This window comes from Balaenoptera acutorostrata, chromosome 15 (assembly GCF_949987535.1).
Source record: "Balaenoptera acutorostrata chromosome 15, mBalAcu1.1, whole genome shotgun sequence".
In the NCBI taxonomy this organism is placed as follows: domain Eukaryota; kingdom Metazoa; phylum Chordata; class Mammalia; order Artiodactyla; family Balaenopteridae; genus Balaenoptera; species Balaenoptera acutorostrata.
Window position 1 is genome coordinate 10,413,207 of NC_080078.1, and position 23,697 is coordinate 10,436,903.

At 36.1% G+C, this 23,697-nt stretch overlaps 1 protein-coding gene and 1 pseudogene across 1 annotated transcript in view; one reads left to right on the forward strand and one right to left on the reverse strand.

Moving 5' to 3' along the window:
• Positions 1 to 23,697, forward strand: part of GTF2I (general transcription factor IIi) — a 145,803-nt gene that overhangs the window by 100,473 nt on the left and 21,633 nt on the right. The window contains exons 12-18 of the mRNA XM_057528417.1: positions 667 to 723; positions 2,611 to 2,673; positions 11,103 to 11,213; positions 12,714 to 12,779; positions 16,207 to 16,390; positions 19,990 to 20,048; positions 20,854 to 20,925. Of these exons, the coding sequence (XP_057384400.1) occupies positions 667 to 723; positions 2,611 to 2,673; positions 11,103 to 11,213; positions 12,714 to 12,779; positions 16,207 to 16,390; positions 19,990 to 20,048; positions 20,854 to 20,925 (612 nt within the window). The remainder of the gene's footprint in view (positions 1 to 666; positions 724 to 2,610; positions 2,674 to 11,102; positions 11,214 to 12,713; positions 12,780 to 16,206; positions 16,391 to 19,989; positions 20,049 to 20,853; positions 20,926 to 23,697) is intronic.
• On the reverse strand, positions 6,501 to 6,835 carry LOC102997627 (elongin-C-like; annotated as a pseudogene).

A 23,697-nucleotide genomic window follows, 5' to 3' on the forward strand; every position in this document is an offset into this window, starting at 1 on the left:
AAGCTGCTTCTCTGATAGGGTGAGCCTGTTTCCCTTTTGACTGCCTAACCTGATACATTGCTTTATGTTCCAGTGTTTAGAAGCAGGCAGATTATATTACCTGAATTAAAATGCTTTTGAGACTAAAGGTAGTATCTTAAGTTTTAACTTACGAGTTTCCTTTAAGTGCAACTTTGGTTAAATAATGGGGATTGAGTTTCCATAGCTTCCACCATAGTAAAAATGGAAAGCAGGAAACATTTCACAGCCCAACCTGAACTTGTTTATCTAGCCTTGATAGAGTCTATGAGCAAAGAAGAAATTTACTCTGGTGTGTGTTTTTGTGTGTGTGTCATTGACAGATGAGCATGGCACTTTGAAACATACTATTCTACTTCTCAAATTCTAACATCTATCAGTAATTATATTGTGTAGTTCCAGTAACTAATAGTAAATCCCCAAACCTACTTCGGTTTAATCTATATGTTTATGTTTTAAAATAATTTTTTGAGCTTTCATACAGAAGTGTTACATGTTTTTCTGAATTAGATAACATTGTTTGAATTAACTGCTAAGGAGTTAAGGAATCAGTTCGTATTCATGTTATTATTTGCATTGTTACCTAGTATCTCTTCTTCCAATATCAGTGTTTATTGGTTTATTATATGTGGTATATTTTCTTTTTAGGAAGCCATCATTCTTCAGAGGGCACTGAAGGAACAGAAATGGAAGTACCAGCAGAAGGTTAGATACAGGGATTTTTACTTTGCTGTACTTGTATTATGTTGTTCTGTTCTATAGAGAATATTATCCTTAAAACACCTTATTTGGAAATGAAATGATGATTGTTATGGTATGCCTTCTTAGCCAACAGGTTGTTTTTTTAGTCCTAAGATGATATTTAATATACCTCTTTTATTGTACTGAATAATAAAGCATATGGGGAGGAAAACTTAAGTGGTAAGTAAAACTCTTCATGAGGCAAAATGCTGCCCATTTTTTCTTGGTCATTTTTTGCCATATTTTGAAAGAATGGTTTTGATAGTTAGAATTAAAATTATTACTGGCTCTGTTCATATTTCATTTTAAAACATACTATTAGTACCATTTTTAAAAGTAGGGTAATGTATTCTCCATACGATTAATGAAAGAAAGATCTCCTCTCGGTTCATTTTTATATCCACAGCCACCCCGTGGACTGCTTTGTCTCTTAGCCAACCATCCTCCTCTGATTGTAGGATTGAATGGATATTCAACTATGGTACAGCTGTTTTAGTTATTGGAATCTTGAGTTAAACGGTTACCATGCAGAATGGCTTCCTGTTGCTAAACCATTTAGATAGTTCCAAAAGAATTTTTGTAGATTTCTCCCAAGGAAAATAACTGGTTAAGGTAACTGGACATTGTTTTAGAATTATTATTTCTCACATAAACTGGTCATGTCAAGCCTTATTTTTTTAAGAATAAAAAGGAACTCTATTCTGTACCTTTTTATTCCTTATATTTGCTTTTTTGTTTTATTTTTTAAAAATCAGTAATTTGATCTTTTACTTTCTTCGAGTGGAGGGAGTTCTGAAGGTTCCTGGAAAGTTGACTGATCTTTCCAAATTCAGTTTTAGAATTAGAGTATTCTAATTGGAATACATTTCTTGCAGAAGTATTGAAATGCTCATTTTAAATTTCTTGTTTTTTTAATAGACGATGGTGTGGATGAAATTTTTTTGTTTTCTTTTACTGTGTGTAGGTAATTAGATATTTCCTCTGTGACAAAATCCTCTGTTTTGGATAGGCAGTATTTATAGCAAGGAGATACCTGTATACAAGACAAATTGTACTGGGGTTCATTGGGCAATGTGAATTAGATATTAGGCTTTGAACTACTTTATTTTTGAGGAAATTTTTATTGTCATATTGCAGTGTTAATAGAGTCGAATTGAAGTTCGGTTCTGTTCTTTATTCCTTTACTAACAAGTAAACATAATCTTTGGCAAATCAATTAATCTCTCAGCCTTTGCAAAATGAAAAGAGAGTTGATGAAGATACTCTCTAGCTGAGCTTCCAGCACTAACATTCTGATGTACATTTGTTTTGTGTAGTAACACAAATATTTAATTTTGTAAAGTATGTTGCATATAAAGTTAGGTGATACAGTCCTGTATGCATTTGTCATAGTCACTGTTTTGATATGAAGGTCCCCATTGCAAAAATTTTGATTGTGGTTTTATTTAACAATATAAGCCACTCCTAGGATTTCTGCAAGAAGAGGAGAAATAGTTTAAAAAGAATAATAAAGCCTTTGTTTTTATCCTAGTGTCTTCTAGTTACAGCAGGAAAATAATTGTACTTCATTATAATTTTATTCCTCTAAAAATAAAAGTTTTTTGAGTCCATTAATGCAGGTAATTTGGTATTGTCTAATAGTTTTCCAGAGTTTCTCTACTTTTTATTTTCTTTTATCCCTACTTACAATGAAAAGGGTCAGATATTTTAATTTAACAAATACGAGATGAATTAAAATGCCAGTAAAATTTTATAGTAGGCTGCTTTTGGAATATCAAATCAGTAAAATGTTGGAACATAATAGAAAGTGCTTTATAATGAATGTCATTTTAGAATTTTATTTTTTTCAAGATTCTACTCAACATGTCCCTTCAGAAACAAGTGAGGACCCCGAAGTTGAGGTGACTATTGAAGGTTAGTTATCTAAAAGCATTGATTCCAAAAGTTTACTTCTGGTCATAAAAATATTTGTCACATTCACATTGCTAAGTATGCATTTCATTCATTTTTAAAGGAAACTTGTGAAAAAAAACCCTGAAGCATATATGTGTATGTGTGACCAAAGCAGCCCATATCCCACCAGCACACCCAGTGCTTTGGGAGTTTTAGACAACAAAAGTAAGCCGTGAAAATGAGCAGTGGGCCAAGCTATATACTTTCTATCATTGGGAATAGAGAATTTTTAAAAAGCGAAAACTATGACCAGACTGGATGCACACGAAAACAGATTTATAACCTGTTATTGGGTGTGATATAAGAGACTTAATTAGTACTGGAACCCCTGTGTCTACCTTAGTGAAGTGGAGGAGAAGGTGTTGATAGTTTTCCCCCATAAAATGCAGTTAGAGGCTAGCATATAATCTGTCCTTCAAAACTTTTGAAGCAGCAGCTACAAAAATATTCTAAAGTAATCTCTCTATATAGTTAAAGTTGCTTCAAATGTAGTTTTTTCTTCAAAGAAAATGCATGAATGCAGATGAGCCAGTTTGTCCTGAATTATTGAAAGATTCAGCTAATTATTAACAGTATCACGCTTTATGTTTAATAATTATTAAATGTGTATAGATTTTTTTTCCTTTGAAGTTATCTCACACTATTCCTCTATAAGTTTTTTCTCCTCAAAGTAGTTTTTTCTAAGGTAAAAATACAGCTCTGTTAACCCCCGCCCTGCTCCAGTGACCCTCTACTCAGTGGTAGATGGCACTGTATTGTGTATGAACAAATAAAATACACACATATCACATTTCCCGTAGTTTTTTCTTCCCATAACTTTACATCTTGGTACTTCATCATTATTACTTTTTTTAACTGCTACATAACCTTTCTTGGTTTGCTATCTTTGTCTTTCCTTTTTTTTTTTTTTTTTTAAATAACCTGTCTCCTGCTGGTGTCCACTTGGTTATTTACGGTGTTTGGCTACTTCAAGCTATTCAAAGTGTTTGTCTTCATTGCTTCTAAATTATAAGTTGATTGGTAGCTTTTACCTAATATCAGAAATTTTCTCATACTTTGTGTATTAACATCTCAATTAATTTAATATACATATTTTATCATTAACATAATTTTACTAACCTAAAAGCAGTTTTGAATTGTTTCTAGTCAAGTAAGTAAGTAATTAACTAATTTGTCCACACCGGGCGGCATGTGGGATCTTAGTTCCCCAGCCAGGGATCAAACCCCAGCCTGTTGCGCAGAGTCTTAATGGACTGCTAGTGAAGTCCACAATAATTGAATTTAATTGCTTTTTAATTTGAAACTCAACTATGAGAAGAAAATTTATAAATATTATATTTATATTATGAACACTAAGAACCTTTTCCTTCCTATAGAGATAAGAAAAATTGATGATTAAAATTATTAGCATAAAGCTTTTAAATAGGACTAATAACCACATTGATTTATCTGAAAACAAATCTTAAAACAGATAAAGATAAAGATAAACAGATAAAGATAAACAATTTGTTTATCTTTATCTGATAAAGAACAGATAAACAATTTGTTAGAATTGTTTAGAAAATAAACACTTTTTTTTTTTTTTTTTTTTATTTAAAGGATTTTCTTTTTTATTTATTTATTTATTTATTTATTATTTTTGTCTGTATTGGGTCTTCGGTTCGTGCGAGGGCTTTCTCCAGTTGCGGCAAGCGGGGGCCACTCTTCATCGCGGTGCGGGGACCGCTCTTCATCGCGGTGCGCGGGCCTTTCTCTATCGCGGCCCCTCCCGTCGCGGGGCACAGGCTCCAGACGCGCAGGCTCAGCAATTGTGGCTCACGGGCCCAGCTGCTCCGTGGCATGTGGGATCTTCCCAGACCAGGGCTCGAACCCGTGTCCCCTGCATTAGCAGGCAGATTCTCAACCACTGCGCCACCAGGGAAGCCCCTAAACACTTGTTTTTAATAGTATAAGACCTTTAAAGGGATGCCAAGATAATTATGAAATAAATGACTTATAAACTTGAAATGTGTGTCAATCTTTTCAGTTTTAACTCTTTGGAGGGAGTGATAAATCCCATTTCTTTTAAACTAAGACATAGTACCAGAAGTTTGATACATCATCCAAATTTGTCAACAAGTAGAATTTTGCTATTGAGGCTGCTGCCTTATGTTCAGAAGACCAGTGAAATACCAGGTCTGTGTAACGTAATTACTTTACAGGGTAGCATTTTCTGTGGGATATATGTTTATGAACAAACTATTATATACCAACTCTAATTAAATTGCTAATTAATTGTTATCCATAATTAAGGAAGGTAAAATGTAATCTGTAATACTAACAAGGAAGGTCAAATGAGAACTCACATGCACATCTTTTTATAAGTATATTGTATTTTTTCCTGGAAAGATGATTATAAAATGCTAGAAACTAGGAAAATATCCATAGTTAGAAAATTAAATTTTGATACATTCTCATATTAGAAAAAATAATATTGGCATTGAAATGGTAACTTTTTTTTTTAAATATGTGATCTGAGAAAAGACCCCTAGTGTAATATGCTTAGTGAAAAAAAAAAAAACCCTGCCTTGCAAGAACAAGTCACCTTTAAAAGGAAAAGTGTATCTATAGAACTATGTTAGTTTTGTTTAGGAAAATACTTGTGCTTGGAAGGAAATAAGATAATCCTGCTTGCCTGGGGGTGACTTCTGTTTTCTCATATTGTATCTTTCTGCATTTCCCAAAAAGTTTATAGAAAAGAAAAAAGAAACTGTCATCAAGTAAGTTTGTAAGATTTGCCACAGTACTTTAACCTTGATATCTTTATTTGCAATTATGTGAAGTTATGAAGGGTTTAATTGAGATTGATGCAGACACGTTAAACTGCAGGAAATAGTCTATTGAGCTGAGATGTGCTCTTCCATTTGTGATGATCAGTTTGTTCTTGAAGACATTGGTGCGCATGTATAACTTTTGTGACTTAGGTTTGGGAAATACCCCCTTGGAGTAATATGGCTGTGCGTACCTTAATTTCATAAACATCATGACTACATTTCTGGGTAAAATCAGACTGTTGTCAGGTCTTTGACACATGCATGTCTTTGATAAGTACAGAGACAATCTTACCTAAGAGTTGTTTGAGGTCTGGCTGTCATCGGTGTGCTAATAATGGGAAGCGTTTTGCTTGAGAAGAGGTCTCCTTACAGTGCAGTTCACTTTCAACACGTTTTCCCTCGAACTTGAGTCATTCACACGTTTATTCTGCTGTGGCCTAACACCCTGATTGTTTCTTAATTTGTCTTCAAATTGATTTTTTAAATTTTATTTATTTATATTTATTTATTTGGCTGTGTCGGGTCTTAGTTGTGGTGTGCGCGGGCTTATCTCTAGTTGTGGCTAGTGGGTGTTCTCTCTCTAGTTGTGGCACGTGGGCTCCAGGGCGCGTGGGTTCTGTAGTTTGTGGCACGCTGCCTCTCTAGTTGAGGCGCACGGGCTCTGTAGTTGTGGTGCGCGGGCTTAGTTGCCCTGTGGCATGTGGGATCTTAGTTCTCCGACCAAGGATTGAGCCCGAGTCCCCTGCATTGGAAGGCGGATTCTTTACCACTGGACCACCACGGAAGTCCCTTCAAATTGATTTTAAGTAGATTAAAAAGGTTAATTTTGTGTCTTAAGTAAGACTCTTTGAAATTTTAAATTTTCTTTCTTAAATAAATTGAAAACTATACATAAATATTTACACACCAGAACGGAGTTCACAATACCACCTATATATGGACTATACTTTTTTGTTTTTTTAAAAAATAATTTATTTAACAATCTAGAAAGTTTGCAGCCATCAGCAGTTCCAGTGCAATTTCAGGTGCAGTTGGAATTCAGGAATCTCCATGGAGCTGTTAGTGTAGCAAACCTTGTAGGTAAGATACATGCATACTTTTGATAGCACATGTGAAGGGATCTCTCTAAAATTGACTTAATTGGTTTCATTCTCAGCAAACTGACCTGGGCCACTCAATATGGCTTTTATTGTTCCTGATGTTAGCGCATGTTCTCTTTTTACAGTAAATTCGTGACCATCCGAAGATATCAATTTTACATGCATGGCATCAGGGCCCTTATAGCCACTGTAGGTTTTCTCTTCTCCATCCACTATGTTCTTATGAAATTCTACTTTGCGTCCACAGGAACTTTAGTAGTTTCTCATCAGCCCTGCAGCAACCACTGTCACCGCACCGGGTCCCCGCGCACCACCACAGCCCTACGCCAGGGCCACTTTGGGTAACACTGTTTCAGAGTTTGAATAGTTGGATTTCATCCTCTGATGGTGTCCTTTTTCATGAAATTTATGCTTAGGACATTGATAAATACTTGGCTGCCGCACAAAATGAAGGACTGCACTGTTCAAATGTTCATTTAATCAGTCCACAAATACCAGGCACCTTGTGTGTGCTGGGGGTTGTACTAGGTGCTAAGGAGTGAACAAGGTAGGCAAGTCCATTGAAGAGTTTTGAACAGAGAAGTGATAAGTTCTGTCCTCCTTGTTGAAGAAACAGGGCTGCTGTAAAGACTGAGAGCAGACCATAGTGGAAGCAAAGCTATTGTAGTTATCCAGGGCAGAGAGGGAGGTGCTTTAGAACTGGATGGTGACAGTAGGGATAAGGAGTGACTGAATTCTGGGCATTTCTGAAGATAGAGCAATAATAGTCTTTGCTATTTGTCACTGTGTAGTTATGCTTATCTTATAAATGTTACATGAGAGTTCATAGAATCTATGTAATTGGGTAGGTTATCATTTGAATATTTTGTATTTTCGACTTTATAGTTGCTAACAAATCACTTAGTGAACATCCAATTATTATGTAAAAATTAGACTTTTGGAGGATTTAGGACATGGGTCCATGGGTGGAAAATGCCACCTATTAATTTGAAATGTGTAGGGGTAATTAATTAAGAGAAAGAGTGCCTGGTTTATTTTGATTTGTTTCTTTTACTTTGAATACGTGTCAGATTATTTGATAAAACATTACCAATTTGATTATGTTGAAAAGAGTATCAGAAAAAATTTTTATATGCTATTAATGCATTCATCAAGAATTAGATGAGTTTAGTAACACATTTTAGCTCTGAGGTCTGTGTTATCTATAGGCATATTTGTAAGTATGTTGCAAAAAGGAAAACAGGATTTTTCTAGATAGTAATTTGGGGTTAGGGTCTTTTACTGCCTTTTTTCAAGGGGTGGGAGGCTTGTTTTTAAGACTGAGGCATAGCTGTGACATATTCCTCACTGAATTGCAGCTTTTGCATGTTAAAATATCTTGAAATTCATTTTATAAGCTTTTAGTTTTGATGATGTAAATATTTTTAGTTTGGGCTTAAATTGGACGTGTCCAGAGATATGTGTCTTTTTACACAAAAGTGGTTGTTTATAATGTTGAAGCACCATGATAGAAAACAGTGCTACCTGCTGGACTGATTGTTAGAGGCAGACTGGTTTCTGCTACACGGAAATAATTTGGATCCTTTGTGAAAGAGATTTTGAGGTCAAGAGTAACAGTTTTTCATACTTTTTCAAAATCAGAGTTTTTTGCTGCAAGAGTAGAAAAAAAAATAGAAGGTGTGGTTGAGTTCATAGCTCTTCTTGATCTCATTCCATGTTTCATATGAATTAAAACACTCTAAGATCCGGTAATAAATATATGAAATGGGTTAGTCTTTTAATAAAATATATGTTGTGGTATTTTATCATCACACATAATTAATTTCATCTGTTTACATTTAATAGATTGACTTCATTATTTGTCACTGGAGAGAAATGTGATTATCACTTTTTAATATTTTACAGTCTGTTAAATCATTTGTTATCTTGTTAAAAAACACTCTCCTAGATTTGTCTTTTTTTATTTATGGTCGATGAGGTACTTTCATAAAATATATTTATACTATTAAATCCTTTTGTTTTAAAATAAGTTAATCTGATTGAACAAATGAGGTCTTGGACACTAAAGAAAAGCTCTCTTGCCCTTTCCCCTTGGCCTCAATTTCAAACCGTTCGGATTACAATTGGGATGAATATAATAGAGCACTGACTTTTCATTACCATCCTAAAGCTATATTTTCTTTTTTATTTTATACTCTTTCGGTTTTCATGTTATATAATTCAATTAGCAATAATTTTAAATGATAATCTATAGAAATATTTAGGCTGCATTGGCCTGTAAGGAAAATACTTTTGTTTTAAATGTCATTGCTTAATGTTTGTAAAGAAATGTTAATACTAAGCATTTAAAATGCTTTGACAATATTCATAGGTGAAATGAGTATATTTCATTTTACCATTTGCAAATTAGCCTGAAAATACTCTCAGGCGTCTAAAAATCTATTTGGAAATTGGAAAGGGGGGATTTTGTCAGTCTGTTTTCAGAATTGAAAGCCAGACATTAGAGAAATACCTAATACGTTTTCCAAAATGTATCTACTTAGGTGTGAATCTATTTAATAACCTATTTAAGAATCTTCTGACCATTTTTAATCCTTGTAGTAGTTTAATCATTATAAGCCCATGTTACATAGTCAAGTTTTATTTTACTGGTAGTTTGTCTTTTTTAAATTGTTTTTTACTACAAATTTTTTTTTGTTTTTTTCTGGATTTGAACATGGGTTTCTACAGTGGAATTCAACGCGTGAAAGTTTTTGTAGTGTCGTAAGTTGTTTATATGATAACTTGTTCCTGAAATAGTATTCCCTTTCCCAGCACATAAATGGGTCCTAATATGACTTTATCTGGTATCAGTGACATTGATACCTTTTTCTCTTATTGGTTTGAATAGTCAGTCAGTAAATGATTTTAGGTAGTCAGAATATCTGTTGATGTTACAGTTGGCCCACCATATCTGCAAGCTTTAACCAACTGCAGATGGAAGGTATTCAGAAAGAGTTTTTTAGAAAATTCTAAAAAGCAAAACTTGAATTTGCCATGTGCCAGACAACTATTTACATAGCACTTACATTGTCTTAGGTATTAGAAGTAATCTAGAGATGATTTAAAGTATAAGGGAGGATGTCCGTAGGTTATATGTGAATAATATGCCAATTTATATAAGCGACTTGCGCATCCGTGGATTTTCATTTCCACAGGCTTTGTCTGTAAAGGAAGAACCCAAAGTCAGTGAACAAGGGCAACCATGTCTGTGTTCTCTGATGCTATGATAGGAATGAGATTTAAGTATTTTAGGCTTTAGTCAGATTTTCCCTTGATTAACATACAAAGTATATAAAAGTTAGCCATTGCTGTCCAAGGCATCATTGTATATTAGGCTAAATTTGAATTTCTTACTGTTTTTTGAGAGTTAACCTGCTTAGCTGAAAGAATGATACCCATAATTTCATCTCAGCTGCACTATCTAGCATATGACATGGTTAAGTCATATAGCATTCTCTGATCTTGTTTGTTTAGCTATAAAATGAGAATGAAAATTATACTGAAAAGGGGAACTTAGTGTATCTTATGGTATCTTTTTGTTACTGCTGTTGCCTTTAACCCAGTAATTATTTTCTTCTTCATCCCACATTTTTTTAAAGTATAGATACCTGAAAATGGTATTTTCAATAATTTATAGATGGTGTTTGAGCAGAAATCTCAGTAGTGTGCCAACTGATATTTTCAGGGACCAGAAGAAGATGACAGTTGATAGCTTTTCTTACTTGATCCAGTGTCCTTTAACTAGCACCAGATGTATTGAAGTATCACGGCAGAGTTGAGTTGCAGGCATAGCCACAAAGAACTCTTACTACAAAGTCTTGGGTAGTCTATATTCAGTGCTTAAATATATGATCGCTCATTTTCTACATACATGGGTATTGTATTGGATGAATCAACAATACCTGTTTCACAAATAATATAATCTTACTTCTTTTAGTTTCGTTTGTTAAAAGTTTTTAACATACAGTTATCCAGCCTCCTTTATGTATGCTTGAATTTTGTATAAGCTTAAATATTTTTCCATTCAAGATATATTTTCTCCCCGTTTTCTTATATATTTGTATAGTTGTTGGTAGCTGTCTCCATTAAAACCCTTTTCTTGGAAGACTTAAAATACACTGTAATTCTAGACAACTCTCTGAGAGGAGTTAGGAGAAGGGGAAATTTATATGACTTAATTCAAATTAAGCAGACTGAAAAAAAGGAGCAAGACAAAGGAAAACGAGTGTTATTCACTTGAGCACCTCCGAAAAGAGTAGAAAAGCTGGAAATGTAACTGGGAAAAAATACGCTGAAAATGGCAATACAGAAATAACGGTTGCTGTCCCAATCATATTTAAATCCCCCCACGTCTTTCGAATGCTGAGGATTTTACAGGCAGTGGCTGTCACTCATTTAGACTGTTCCTCCAGTGATGATAGTTTTCTTTTTCAAGATGATGATTATTCTCCACCTACCAAGAGACCAAAGAGCAATGAGCCTCCCCAGCCACCAGTCACAGAACCTGCCAATGCCGGCAAACGGAAAGTGAGGGAGTTCAACTTTGGTAAGTTCTCAATTAAATGTGGTCCTCTCTTCTTTTTTTTCCTTCCGAACTTTTTCTGTTACTGAAGAGTTACAGCAATCTTTGGGGAGGATGCCTTAAATATATTACTGCCTTATAATCTAAGCTGAGGAAAGCCATGGACAGTTTGAAGTAACCTTACAGACACTGCTTACACATGTTTGTGTATACCAAAGCATGAGACATTGTGTCTTCTGTTGTTAACTAGAATTGGTAGACTTAAGGGGATTTCCTGGCAGTCCAGTCGTTAGGACGCGATGCTTTCACTGCTGGGACCCGGCTGCAGTCCCTGGTCAGGGAAGTAAGATCCCACAAGCCGTAATGTGGCCAAAAAAAAAAATGGGTAGACTTAAAAATCAGTGTTAATGACTTAGTAATTCAGTTATTTGTCTGAGATTTAGATCACTTTTTTATTTCAGATATAATTTTTATATTAATTTTTCTTGCTTTGTGTAACTGCTGGCCTCTAATCAAACCACAGTGGTATCCTTTTGAAGGGACTAAGTAAAATATTAGTGGCAAGATGTGTTTGTGATACCTATTTTGAATAGATGGAACATTTAGCTTTATACGTTTTTTATTTATTTATTTATTTATTTATTTTTTTTAAAGGATTTTCTTATTTATTTATTTATTTATTTATTTATTTATTTATTTATTTTTGGCTGTGTTGGGTCTTCGGTTCGTGCGAGTGCTTTCTCCAGTTGCGGCAAGCGGGGGCCACTCTTCATCGCGGTGCGGGGACCGCTCTTCATCGCGGTGCGCGGGCCTTTCTCTATCGCGGCCCCTCCCGTCGCGGGGCACAGGCTCCAGACGCGCAGGCTCAGCAATTGTGGCTCACGGGCCCAGCTGCTCCGTGGCATGTGGGATCTTCCCAGACCAGGGCTCGAACCCGTGTCCCCTGCATTAGCAGGCAGATTCTCAACCACTGCGCCACCAGGGAAGCCCTATACGTTTTTTAAATAGTACTTTAATATTTTAAGTTGTCTTAGTCATAATTACTGAATATAAATTGAAGTTATATATATAGTAAGTTTATATATATTCTTTAGCATGCTATTATAAGTTGCAACTGTATATAAAGTCTTATTTCCGTACAACTTAGAGACATGTTTTAGAAGGTTTCCTGCACAGTCTTGGAGACCTTTCTCTTCTTCTCCTCACTTTGTAGTGTTTAATTGACGGGTCTTTTCTGCCCTCCTGCTTTTCAGAATTTATAAGTTTAAAAAGAGGTACTCAGTATGAAGTGTTCTGAAAATAATCTTTAAACAACCCTATAATCTCTCACTGAACCAATTATAAGAACTGCAAAAAAGAGAAAGTCCTTAGGAAAACAGTAAAATTATATAGACAGGTGGATTATTAAAAATCAGGATATATTATGTAGAAAATAAGTCGTTAGATGTTGGGTCATCTTAAGAACATATTAGTGCCTCCAAACAGGGATTTATCATTGAGTTTTAACTTCCTCTCAATTTTCAGAGAAATGGAATGCTCGAATTACTGACCTGCGTAAACAAGTTGAAGAGTTGTTTGAAAGAAAGTATGGTAAGTCTAAACTCAAAAATTCCTGTAAGGTTTTGTCTGTAAGCTTTTTAACAGTGGAATTACTGTTCATCTAATGTGAGCAAGTCCCATTCTACCAGTGTTTGTGCCTTCCTTACTTATCTGTCCCTGGAAAGGTAGTGGATAGTGTCTGTCCAAATATTAGAAATTTTCTTTCCAGATCACAACAAAGCTTTAGAAGAAGTTTCCTTTCTTTAATTATCAATTAGTATTTCCGTTAAACTTTCAGCATGCATGTTTGGGAGTTTATTTATATATTTGTTGCAAAATCTTGAATCTTGGAGATTTAATTGAAGAGTATTTTCTTAAGCAATAGTCTTCCTTAAACCTGATGTGTTAAATCTAGTATTCATCTAGATGCCCTTATTTTCCCTACTCTCAATAGATACCTGAGTTTGTTAGATCTCAAATTCTCTTTTCCTTTTAGTATTCCGTCCTATGGCTACCCTTTATATAGTAATCAGAGAAACAAGATTTATTATCACCTGGTATCAAATGCTCACCTAGAAATAGCAAAAATTGTTTAAAAATATCTGTTTTGTTGGGTTTTTTTAATTTGGAGAATTCTTTGCAAATGACTGGCAAAGCTGTAAAATTGTATAATACACTGAATTTTAACTTGAAAGTCTGTAGTGCTATCCTGCATTACTGAATTTCTCTAAGTGAATTTTTAATTTAATTTTATTTTTTATAAATCTATTTTATCCATTTTTACTTTTGGTTGCGTTGGGTCTTCGCCACCGCGTGTGGGCTCTCCCTAGCTGCGGCAAGCGGGGGGCCACTCCTCGCCGCGGTGCGCGGGCCCCTCACCGCGGCAGCCTCCCCTGTTGCAGAACACGGGCTCTAGGCACGCGGGCTTCAGCAGTTGTGGTGCGTGGGCTCAGTAGTTGTGGCTCGCGGGCTGTAGAGCGCAGGCTCAGTAGTTGTGGCTCACGGTCCCAGCTGTTCCGCGGCATGTGGGATCTTCCCAGACCAGGGCTCTAACCCGTGTCCCCTGCATTGGCAGGCGGACTCCCAACCACTGCACCACCAGGGAAGCCCCTCTAAGTGAAGTTTTTAAATGATAAACCACATTGGGATTATTTACTTTAAGTAACTTGAACAGTTCCCTATCATGGATTATAATACTCCTCAGTGAAGATCTAGAATTAGAGTAAACTTCATGAGGAATTCAGTAACTTTTTCTATAATATTTTCAGTTATTTTCTTAAGGTTCTCAGTACTTTTCCCATGTTTCAGTAGTCAGAGTCTATTGCCTGTGATTTTTTTTTTTTTTTAATAAATTTATTTATTTATATTTTATTTTTGGCTGCGTTGGGTCTTCGTTGCTGCGTTCGGGCTTCCTCTAGTTGCGGTGAGCGGGAGCTACTCTTCATTGCAGTGCGCGGGCTCTAGGCACGTGGGCTTCAGTAGTTGTGGCTCGCGGGCTCTGGAGCGCAGGCTCAGTAGTTGTGGCGCATGGGCTTAGTTGCTCCGCGGCATGTGGGATCTTCCCGGACCAGGCCTCGAACCCGTGTCCCCTGCATTGGTAGGTGGGTTCTTAACCACAGTGCCAGTAGGGAAGTCCTATTGCCTGTGATTTTAATTAGACTATTTCAAAGTAAAAACTCACAACATATTCTTTCTACATGGAAGCACTATAATGTGGTGGTTAAGATTACAGGCTATGGGGACAGGCTGTCTGGCCATGTCCTCTCTGAGCCATTTGTGAAAGGCATGATGAACTATAGCTCTACTCTGAAGATTTGATGAGATAGATGAGATAGTGCTTGTGAAGTGCTTCCTATAATACTTGGGATGTAAGTACGTAATAAATGCCTCCTGTTTATATTTTTGTTTTTGTGTTCTTAATTTAGTACTATTATGAATTTAAGTAATTTACTTACCACAGTTTTATAAATTTCTGTGTTTCTCATAAAGAGAAGCAAAGGTTATGTTTTTACTTTTCTTGTGATGGTGATATATTTATTTGATTATTTTGCATATAAGAGAATAATGTTTACCAGTCATTGTGAAATTATAATAACAATATTCACATTTCATAATTTCAAAGCATCTTTAATGGTAATTGCCTTCGGGGAAGGTATTTTCATTGTTAAATGTGAATATGATTTTCAGATGTAGTATATCCACGAAGGATATTAAATCTAACTCAGAATTAATGTGTAATATGGTACACTTGAAACTTGAGTACAAAGATTAATGTTTAGCAAATAAACTTTTACATAAAATACCAGCAAAAAAGTGGACCTGTTCTGAGAGGTGATTCCTGAGGGAGCAGGGGCTGAGGGGAGTCAACCGTAGTCATTTTTGCTTTGGAACCTTTCTGGCAAGGTCAGTAGCATCTGTGCTGTTCTGTTCACTGGAAAGCAGTTTATATAACTGTGCTATATGTTAATTACATGAACTAGAAACCTTTGAAAGAATTAGTGGTGTTTGCTATGTAGTCATGGAGAATTTGGCATTGCTTTACTTAGTATCAAAATGTTTGTGCAATTCTTAATGCTAGCTAAAAATGTGCTTGTGTTGTAGATGAACGTAAACTGATGCTTTTTAAAACTTTTTATTATGAAATTCATACTTCCAGAGACCCTCTATTTACATATCCATCACCCAAGTTCAACAGTGTTTAATATTTTATAATATTTTCTTTCTTGTCCTTTCCTGTCCTCTTTGTGATGCAAGAACATTTTAAAACTCTGATGTCCAAGACATCATGCCATTTCACCTCTCAAAACTAAATTGTAAAATGCCGAGTTGGGTGAGAGGAATGCATTGTCTTAATCTCAGTTCCATTGTCACACCTAAAAACATTACACTGTTTTAATACCCAGTGATATTTAAATGTCCCCTATTGTTTAGAAAAACTGACTCTTTGTAGTTTGTTTAATAAAACTATCAAAGTCTATTCATTGTATTTGATTCTTAAGATTCCTTGTGCATTTGGCTTGTTGCAGCTGTTGTATTATTTTACTCTCGGTAAATAAATCTTAGAATTTTTACAGTTCAGAAAAATGTTCTGCTTCAGTTATTTTATTAAAAAATCCTTTTTACATGAACATTTATGTTTTTAAAATATTACTTCTCTTTCATTATATGCTGTATGTATTAGCTGAAATTAACTGGTATATTTTTCTGGGGTCATTTGTGGTTCAAATTTGAGTAGAAAGTCTGCCTATATCTACATTATTTCAAAATAATATATTATTTCATTGCAGTTTTGACTAAGTAGAGTACTGGCACCTTTGGTGTTCTTTTCCTCTTAGTTCTTTTGTACTATTTTGCTTCTGATGCAGTGATAATAAAAGTTACAAAGCAATATGTATGTATTCGATTATTATTCTTTTCTACAAACTGTGCTTAATCCTTATCATTTCATAATTTTCCCTTTCTCTTTTTACCCTTAAAGCTCAAGCTATAAAAGCCAAAGGTCCTGTGACGATCCCGTACCCTCTTTTCCAGTCCCACGTGGAAGATCTTTATGTAGAAGGACTTCCGGAAGGAATCCCTTTTAGAAGGCCATCTACTTACGGAATTCCTCGCCTTGAGAGGATATTACTTGCAAAGGAAAGGATTCGTTTTGTGATAAAGAAGTAAGACTCTTGGACTTTTGTCTTTGTTCTTGATTAGTGCATCTTTTTATATTGTTGACAAATATTCACTAACCACTAGGGCTATATTTAAATTAAGTTTGAGTTATTATATGTTGTTTTATTTCTACTTTTCAATGTGTCTATGTAAGTTATGCCAGGGTTGGCTTTTGGAGTATGAACACCTGTCCATGCCTGACTGGCATACAACTGTTATTTTCTTTTATAATTTTTCTCTCTAAGTATGCTAAAGAAAATATTGAAGTATCAGTGTCTTATTTTTTAGGCCTGAATTTTAAAAAGCATAGGTGGAAATAAAGTCGATTGTAAAAATAAAAATAAACAATAGAAGTAAGAATGAAGAGAAAAAAATTGCAGAATGCTATAAATTCTTTAGCACTGACGTAAGGGTTGTAGCAAGGAGCTTTAAAAAAAAATTTACGTGCAGCAGTTGGAAGTGTAAATGCTTCCATTTAAAAATGGCAGCCACATCACACATTTCCATAATTTCTACTGACTAAAATTCTATTAAGATTACAATAAAAGTTTTAAAAAACTAAGAGGGCATATATCAACATATTTCAGCAAATGTCGATATATGAAAACTTTCTATTAGATGCATGAAGCAAGTATTAGATGCATTTGTAAACAGGAACAATTGGAGAATAGTTGTCTAGGAAATTATCAAATATAATTGCTAAACTAAAATTTTCAATGAAAGGGCTAAAAGATTGTTAGTATTATAAATTGTAAAGATGATTGTGTATATGAGACACGAGAAAGGATATGAGAAGAAAATAAAGATATATGCCTGGTCACATTTCATAAAGTTTCAGTGTCCTAAGGATAAAGGTAGAAATCATTAGGTTCCAGAGAATAAGACCGTGTCATCATAAAGAATGAAAATCACACAGATGTCATATACTTGATTTGAGCAGTAATGGATGTAACGCTATTAAGTCATTCTTTCCAAGTTCGAATTGGAAATGATTTGAACCTTGAATTCTGTAGCCAAACATGCATGAAAGCAAATAGAGATTGCAGCATGAAAGAGGTTGGGTAGCAGTTGGGATGTCTCTAGCACCAAGTAACAAAAATGCTTATTCAAATTGGCTTGTTACGGTAAGATTCTTATCTCACGTAGCAAGGGGGTCAGAGATAGGATGATTAAAACAGTGATACTTGGGGACTTCCCTGGCAGTCCAGTGGTTAAGACTATGTGCTTTCACTGCCGGGGGCACAGGTTCGATCCCCCGTCAGGAACTAAGATCCTGCATGCCGCATAGTGCGGCCAAAAAAAAAAAAAAAGTTAGAAAAATTAGACAATAAATAAAACAGTGATACTTGGGGCTCTGCTTCTGCTCCTTTCCAGATTCTTCCTTCCTTGTGCTGATAGTTTCCTTAGACTAGACTAGTGAGCTGGATGCAATAATTCCAGCACTCACAGCCAGACATGTCTACTAGGAGGGACAAGTAGCTACCTGTGTTTCTCTGAGAGAAGGAAACCTTGGAATATGGCCTTACTTCTCTTTGGTTAGGATTATGTCAAGTGCTTACTCCTCAGCCAGGCACAGGCATGGGAAAGATAGCACCATGATGGGTGTAGACCGTGTAGTACTCACCCTTCAGTGAGTGGGGGCGGGGTTCACTTCCCCTGAATTACGTGGCTTTCATGTTAAGTTCTAATAGGAATGAGTCTTTTTGAGTCACGTGCATATTATAACTGATTTAATTTTTTCCCACGTATCTTTGGGCTATAAATAGTAAAGTCAGTAACAGTAGCAGAATGATAGTCATTTGCAGAAGTATTCATGTTCATTTTTCTGGCAATGCTCTGATATTGTTGAGAAAGTGGGGAAATTAACAAACACCTTGATCAAAGATTACAACCGAGCAGACTTGCCTCTGTATTGGTATTAAACAAGGGAATGATAGGATTTAACTAAGGATAAAAAGGACCCAAGAAATACCATAGGTAATAGGTGAGCTGTCCTCCACAGAGAAACTTGTTGCTAACAGATATTTTTCTTTCAAATAAATTATAGTTTAAAAGATTCTGTCCTCCATTTTTCTATGAACAATTCAAGTGAAACTCTCCTTACACGAGACAACGTGGTAGGCAGCCATGCAGACTAGCAGCATTGGCATCACCTGGGAGCTTTCAGAGACACCACATCTGAGATCCTACCTAGATCTACTGGATCCAACCTGCATGTGATGAGGATCCCAAGTGATGCCAGTGCTCATTAAAGTTTGAGACACCCTGGTGTGGAGAACAAGCTTTGAAGTCAGAATAATAATAATGGCAATTCAGCCCGATGTGTCCAGTACAGTCAAGGAATTTACATTATCACCCACACTTTTTTTAGCAGATGAGGAAACAAGGCAATGAGAAGGAAGGAAGAAAGAATGAAAGAATGAATAAATAAGTAAATATTTCGTAGTCTCTCATGAAATTGAATGGTAAACAAAAAAGGCTTGTTATAAAACCCTGACACCAGTCCTAGTCAGGAATCAAATAACCACTCCTTCCCCCCTACATATTGATATATTAATAAGCCTGTTCTAAGAACTCTTCTGTACTGTCATTTTCTTACAGTGCTTGTGTTTTAATTTGTTAGAAGTTTTGAAATTTTTATTTGAATAACTAAGGAAAACATACAAATAATTTTATAGATTTTGCTCATGGCTGCTGATCTTAAAGCCTATAAAACTCTATCTTTGGGTATTTAAATGTTTGTGCAAGCTCACCACAAGGTACTCATGCTGTGCAGGTTCTGTTCAAGTGCTTTCGATGTCCTTATTTATGGGAAGCCATCTCTCACATTTGGAAGGGACTTTGTAAGCCTTTCCCCAAAGGTTAATGTGGTTAGTCTTGATAAACAGAAACTATTATGTTTATTTAGAAGGGTAATGCTATACTTCAGCAAATGTTTTATTTCACAGCTCTTCCATTGACTTAACCCTATATTAGTTTCTAACATTTTCAAGATTATGGTTAATATATGGTCATGCTTCTCTGTGATCTCTGTCTCCTCCCCCTTCCCTGTTACTTCAGGATATTACAACAAAATAGAGTGAGGCGGGATACATAAGTTAGATTGTACAAATTCTGTGGGGTGTTTGTGTATTCAGAAGAATTTTTTAAAAGCATGTATACTGTCCTGCAGATGTTAGTTTTGAAATATATATGGTTTTTATAACCAGATTATAGATGTTTTTAAGTAAGGTTGTCTTGAATGTAATGTAAAATTGAAGACTCCCATTTAAAATTTTTGCAGTTTGCTTCCTTTGGTGTTATGCTTTTATGAAATACCTTTGATTTACAAAGTTTACTCTGTGTGTGTGTGTGTGTGTGTGTGTGTGTGTGCGCATGTGTGTGCGTACACACACTCCGTGAAGCACATTATGAAACAATTTGCAATTACCATTTGGTTTTATTACTCTGGAAATCTCAAGAAATTAGGATTTAGTTGTGCTCAGGAGTTCAGGCTGTCTTTTAAAAACTGGCTTTGATGACTGAATATGACATAAGTACTAGTAGTTATTACTTTTGCTGAATATTATCTGGTAAATATTTAGTAATTTTTCTCACCTTTCAGACATGAACTTTTGAATTCAACACGTGAAGACTTACAGCTTGATAAACCAGCTTCAGGAGGTAGGTCTCCAGTCTTGTGTCAAATTGTATGTCAAATCAGAACGTGATGTACAAGGAGTATTGTCCAGGATTCTCTAGAATAATAAACCCATTTTGTTCTTAATAACCCATTATAAATAAATGTAAACATCACATTTCTGGATAAACTATAAAAGGACCATGTCTGTTCTGTGTTTGAGATGCCAAATTTTTCTGGCATAATGTATTGAACAGTTTATTATCCTAGTCTGTAGTATCCTAGTCTGTATTAGTATCAGTTGAATGATCATCCATCATTATACCCAGGAGTTAAAGACTTATTTCTTAGAGTACGTAGCCATGGGCATCATCACTTGTTGGTTAGATGTGTTTTGAAGGAAATCCAGTCATGATCTGTTCTCTTAGTTTCTTTTGCTCTGGAGTGGAGGGAGTAGGGTGGGGATATGAAATGGAAATTGCATCACTTAGAGTTGGTGTAATGAAAGGATTGCCAGCATTATTGTAGCCCCAAATTTATCATCACAAAAATCACCTGCTAGCTGATCTTGAGTAAAAGGAATTCTATTTCCTAGCTTTAGTGGTGGCACTTTTAGTGTATCTCTGTAAAATTACTATTAATTGTGAATTTTCATTTTGTTATTGTTTCGTTAGTTCTTACACTTTTTATTCAATGTCAGCACTGTTTTAATAAACACATTGTAAAATCTTAGAAGTAATTTTAGTTAGAACAGAAAAACAATGCCACCTATTTAATAGTTTATTTAGTAACATTTAATAATTTATTAATGTCATCAAATTGAAGAATTTGTGTATATTACCCTTACAGTAAAAGAAGAGTGGTATGCCAGAATCACTAAGTTACGAAAGATGGTAGATCAGCTTTTCTGCAAAAAATTTGGTAAGTTTAATTTCCCCCCTAGCTAAAGTATATTACAGAATAACTTTTCCAGATTTTGCTTTAAGGAAGTAAATACAATGGATGACTCATCTCCAGTTTTCTTTTATTGTTGCTTTTTTAACATATACTGTGAAAAGTTTTAAGTCCGTACAGAAGGGAAGAGAATAGTGTAATGGACACCCATGTACTCTTGACTAAGTTAGTTATACTGTGTGCAGGTTATTCGGCACAGGACATTGCACAGTTTGGGAATCCTTTTGTCTTCTTACCTTTTAATAGTGTACCACAGTGGGATATAGGGGACCACCAGGAGCAGTCTGTCCCTGGAGGGCAGGCTGCTGGTTAGCAGTGTTTTGGTTGTCCTGTTTGTAGTGCTTGCTGTGCTTGCATCCCTAAACACTTAAAATACTCAGGTTTGGTTTATCATTGCAACATCTTTTGTTACCAGAAGTAACTCCCTTGCTTTATTGTACTTTTCAGCAGTGTTCAACAAGTTGTCTTATTTTTTTTCCTTTCTTAAGCATTTTAAAGTGTTCTTTTGGAAAGTTTCAAACGTTATTGACTCTTGGTTTGTTCCTGGGTTTCTTCATGCCTTATTGGCTGTCCTCTTCATTCTGTTGTCGGTACCTCCCTTGAGTCCATTCTTTAAATTTTGGGGTGCTACTCTACAGCTCAGTCCTGAGCCGTCCACAGATAGTCCCACTCTATCTCAAAAATAGTGTATTGTCTATATTCCCAATGACTTTCACATTCAAGTTTCTAGCCCTGCAAACTCCTCTTACACCACACTTTTATATTCACCCAGCTGCTTGACAGCTCTTCAGACGTCACAGGTCCTAGATAGAGTCCTTGATTCCCCCTCCAGCATGTTCCTTTCCCAGTCCTCCCGGTGGCACCACACTCTACCTAGTCTTCCAGCCAAACCCCCTAGCAGTCACGCTTGATTTCTTCATTTCCACAAGGCCTCCTGCTGACTCTACATTTAAAACACACTGCAAATCCATATCTTTTTCTTCTTCACTGCTGTCTGTCACTGTAGTCAAAGTCAGTGCCCCAAAGCAGCCAGATTTTACTGCCTGCCCTTCTAACATAGACCACAAAGCACACTGTATGTCATCACCCTTTAATTTTTCTTAAAGCACTAATGGCTACCGTTTTCCTTCCACTACAACACAGTTCAAACAGCAGCCCAGATCTTGTCTCTCTTGGCTATTAGTAGAACAGTGCTTGGTGCTTGGGCAGATACTCAACAAATATTGAATGGACCAGTGTCATTAAAAATTACTCAGAAGGACTTCCCTGGCGGTCCAATGGTTAAGACTGTGCCCTTCCAAAGCAGGGGACGCGGGTTAGATCCCTGGTCAGGGAGCTAAGATCACACATCCCCCTCGGCAAACAAACAAATAAATAAAAGTGTGACTCAAAAAAAATTTTTTTAATTAAAAAATAAAAATACATGGAACAGGGCTTCCCTGGTGGCGCAGTGGCTGAGAGTCTGCCTGCCAATGCAGGGGACACGGGTTCGAGCCCTGGTCTGGGAAGATCCCACATGCCGCGGAGCAACTAGGCCCGTGAGCCACAACTGTTGAGCCTGCGCGTCTGGAGCCTGTGCTCCACAACAAGAGAGGCCGTGATAGTGAGAGGCCCGCGCATGGCGATGAAGAGTGGCCCCCGCTTGCCGCAACTAGAGAAAGCCCTCGCACAGAAACGACGACCCAACACAGCCAAAGATAAAATAAATAAGTAAAAAAAAAATACATGGAACAGTTTTTTAAAAAGTACTGAGCCTTGAGAAAAAGTCAGAGTGTAAGTTTTTCCTCATCAGTATCCTTGACCACCCAACATGAATATAGGACCTTAATGAAAATGTATCTCCTCGTACATCTGGTCAGAAATCAGCTAATGAACAATAAACTAGAGAATCTTCACCACTTTAAAAATCATATTTCTAAGACATTTAGTGAAATAAGATTATGAACCTTATTTGTCATTTGAGATGCCACCATAGTGTCGTCATAATTCATGAGTAGCTGACATAGGATAATGTGCATCTACATTAACAGGCTTAAACTTTGGCCTCACATTTAGTTCTAGAAATTCAGCCTGGGGTAAGAAACAGCCAATCCTATTAGATCGTGGGTGCCTGCCAGCCAGCAAGCTGACTTTTCCCTCATGGAAGGAGAAAGCTGTGGGTGAGATAGTGTACTCATAGAAAGAAAAATTAGCCTGTAGAAAATATTTTCTCATTGTATCAGAGCCAAGAAAATAGATAAGAGTTTATGTATTGTTACATGACAAACAACAAAATCCTGCTTGTGGCCTCAGGTGGGTCATTTGGGACTGGAGTTACTTTAGAGAGTGAGAAGCCAGCAGAATTGTTGCTTTCTTTAAGGTTACTGAAAGGGAAAGAAGAAAACATAAGACTGTCTGTCGTATCAAGCACAAGTCTTGAAAGTTGTACAGCAGCAGCAGCGTAGTCATTCAGCACCTGTGAAACCCCTGTGTGTCAGGTGCTGAGAACTCAGCAGCACAGAGGATGGTGAATGCTTCCCCTGGGAAGCATTCATTTATAACTTAGGGAAATATGCATAGCAAAGCAACCAGTAAATGTGCAGTATATTAGAAGGTGTTAAGTGTTCAGGAAAAAATTGAGCAAAATGAGGGAGATAGGGAGACAGAGGGTTGGTTACTTAATATAGGGGAGACCTCGGTTGATGATGTGATGAACACTAATGCACTTGGCCTTCCTCTTTTCTGTAACTTGTGCTGTTT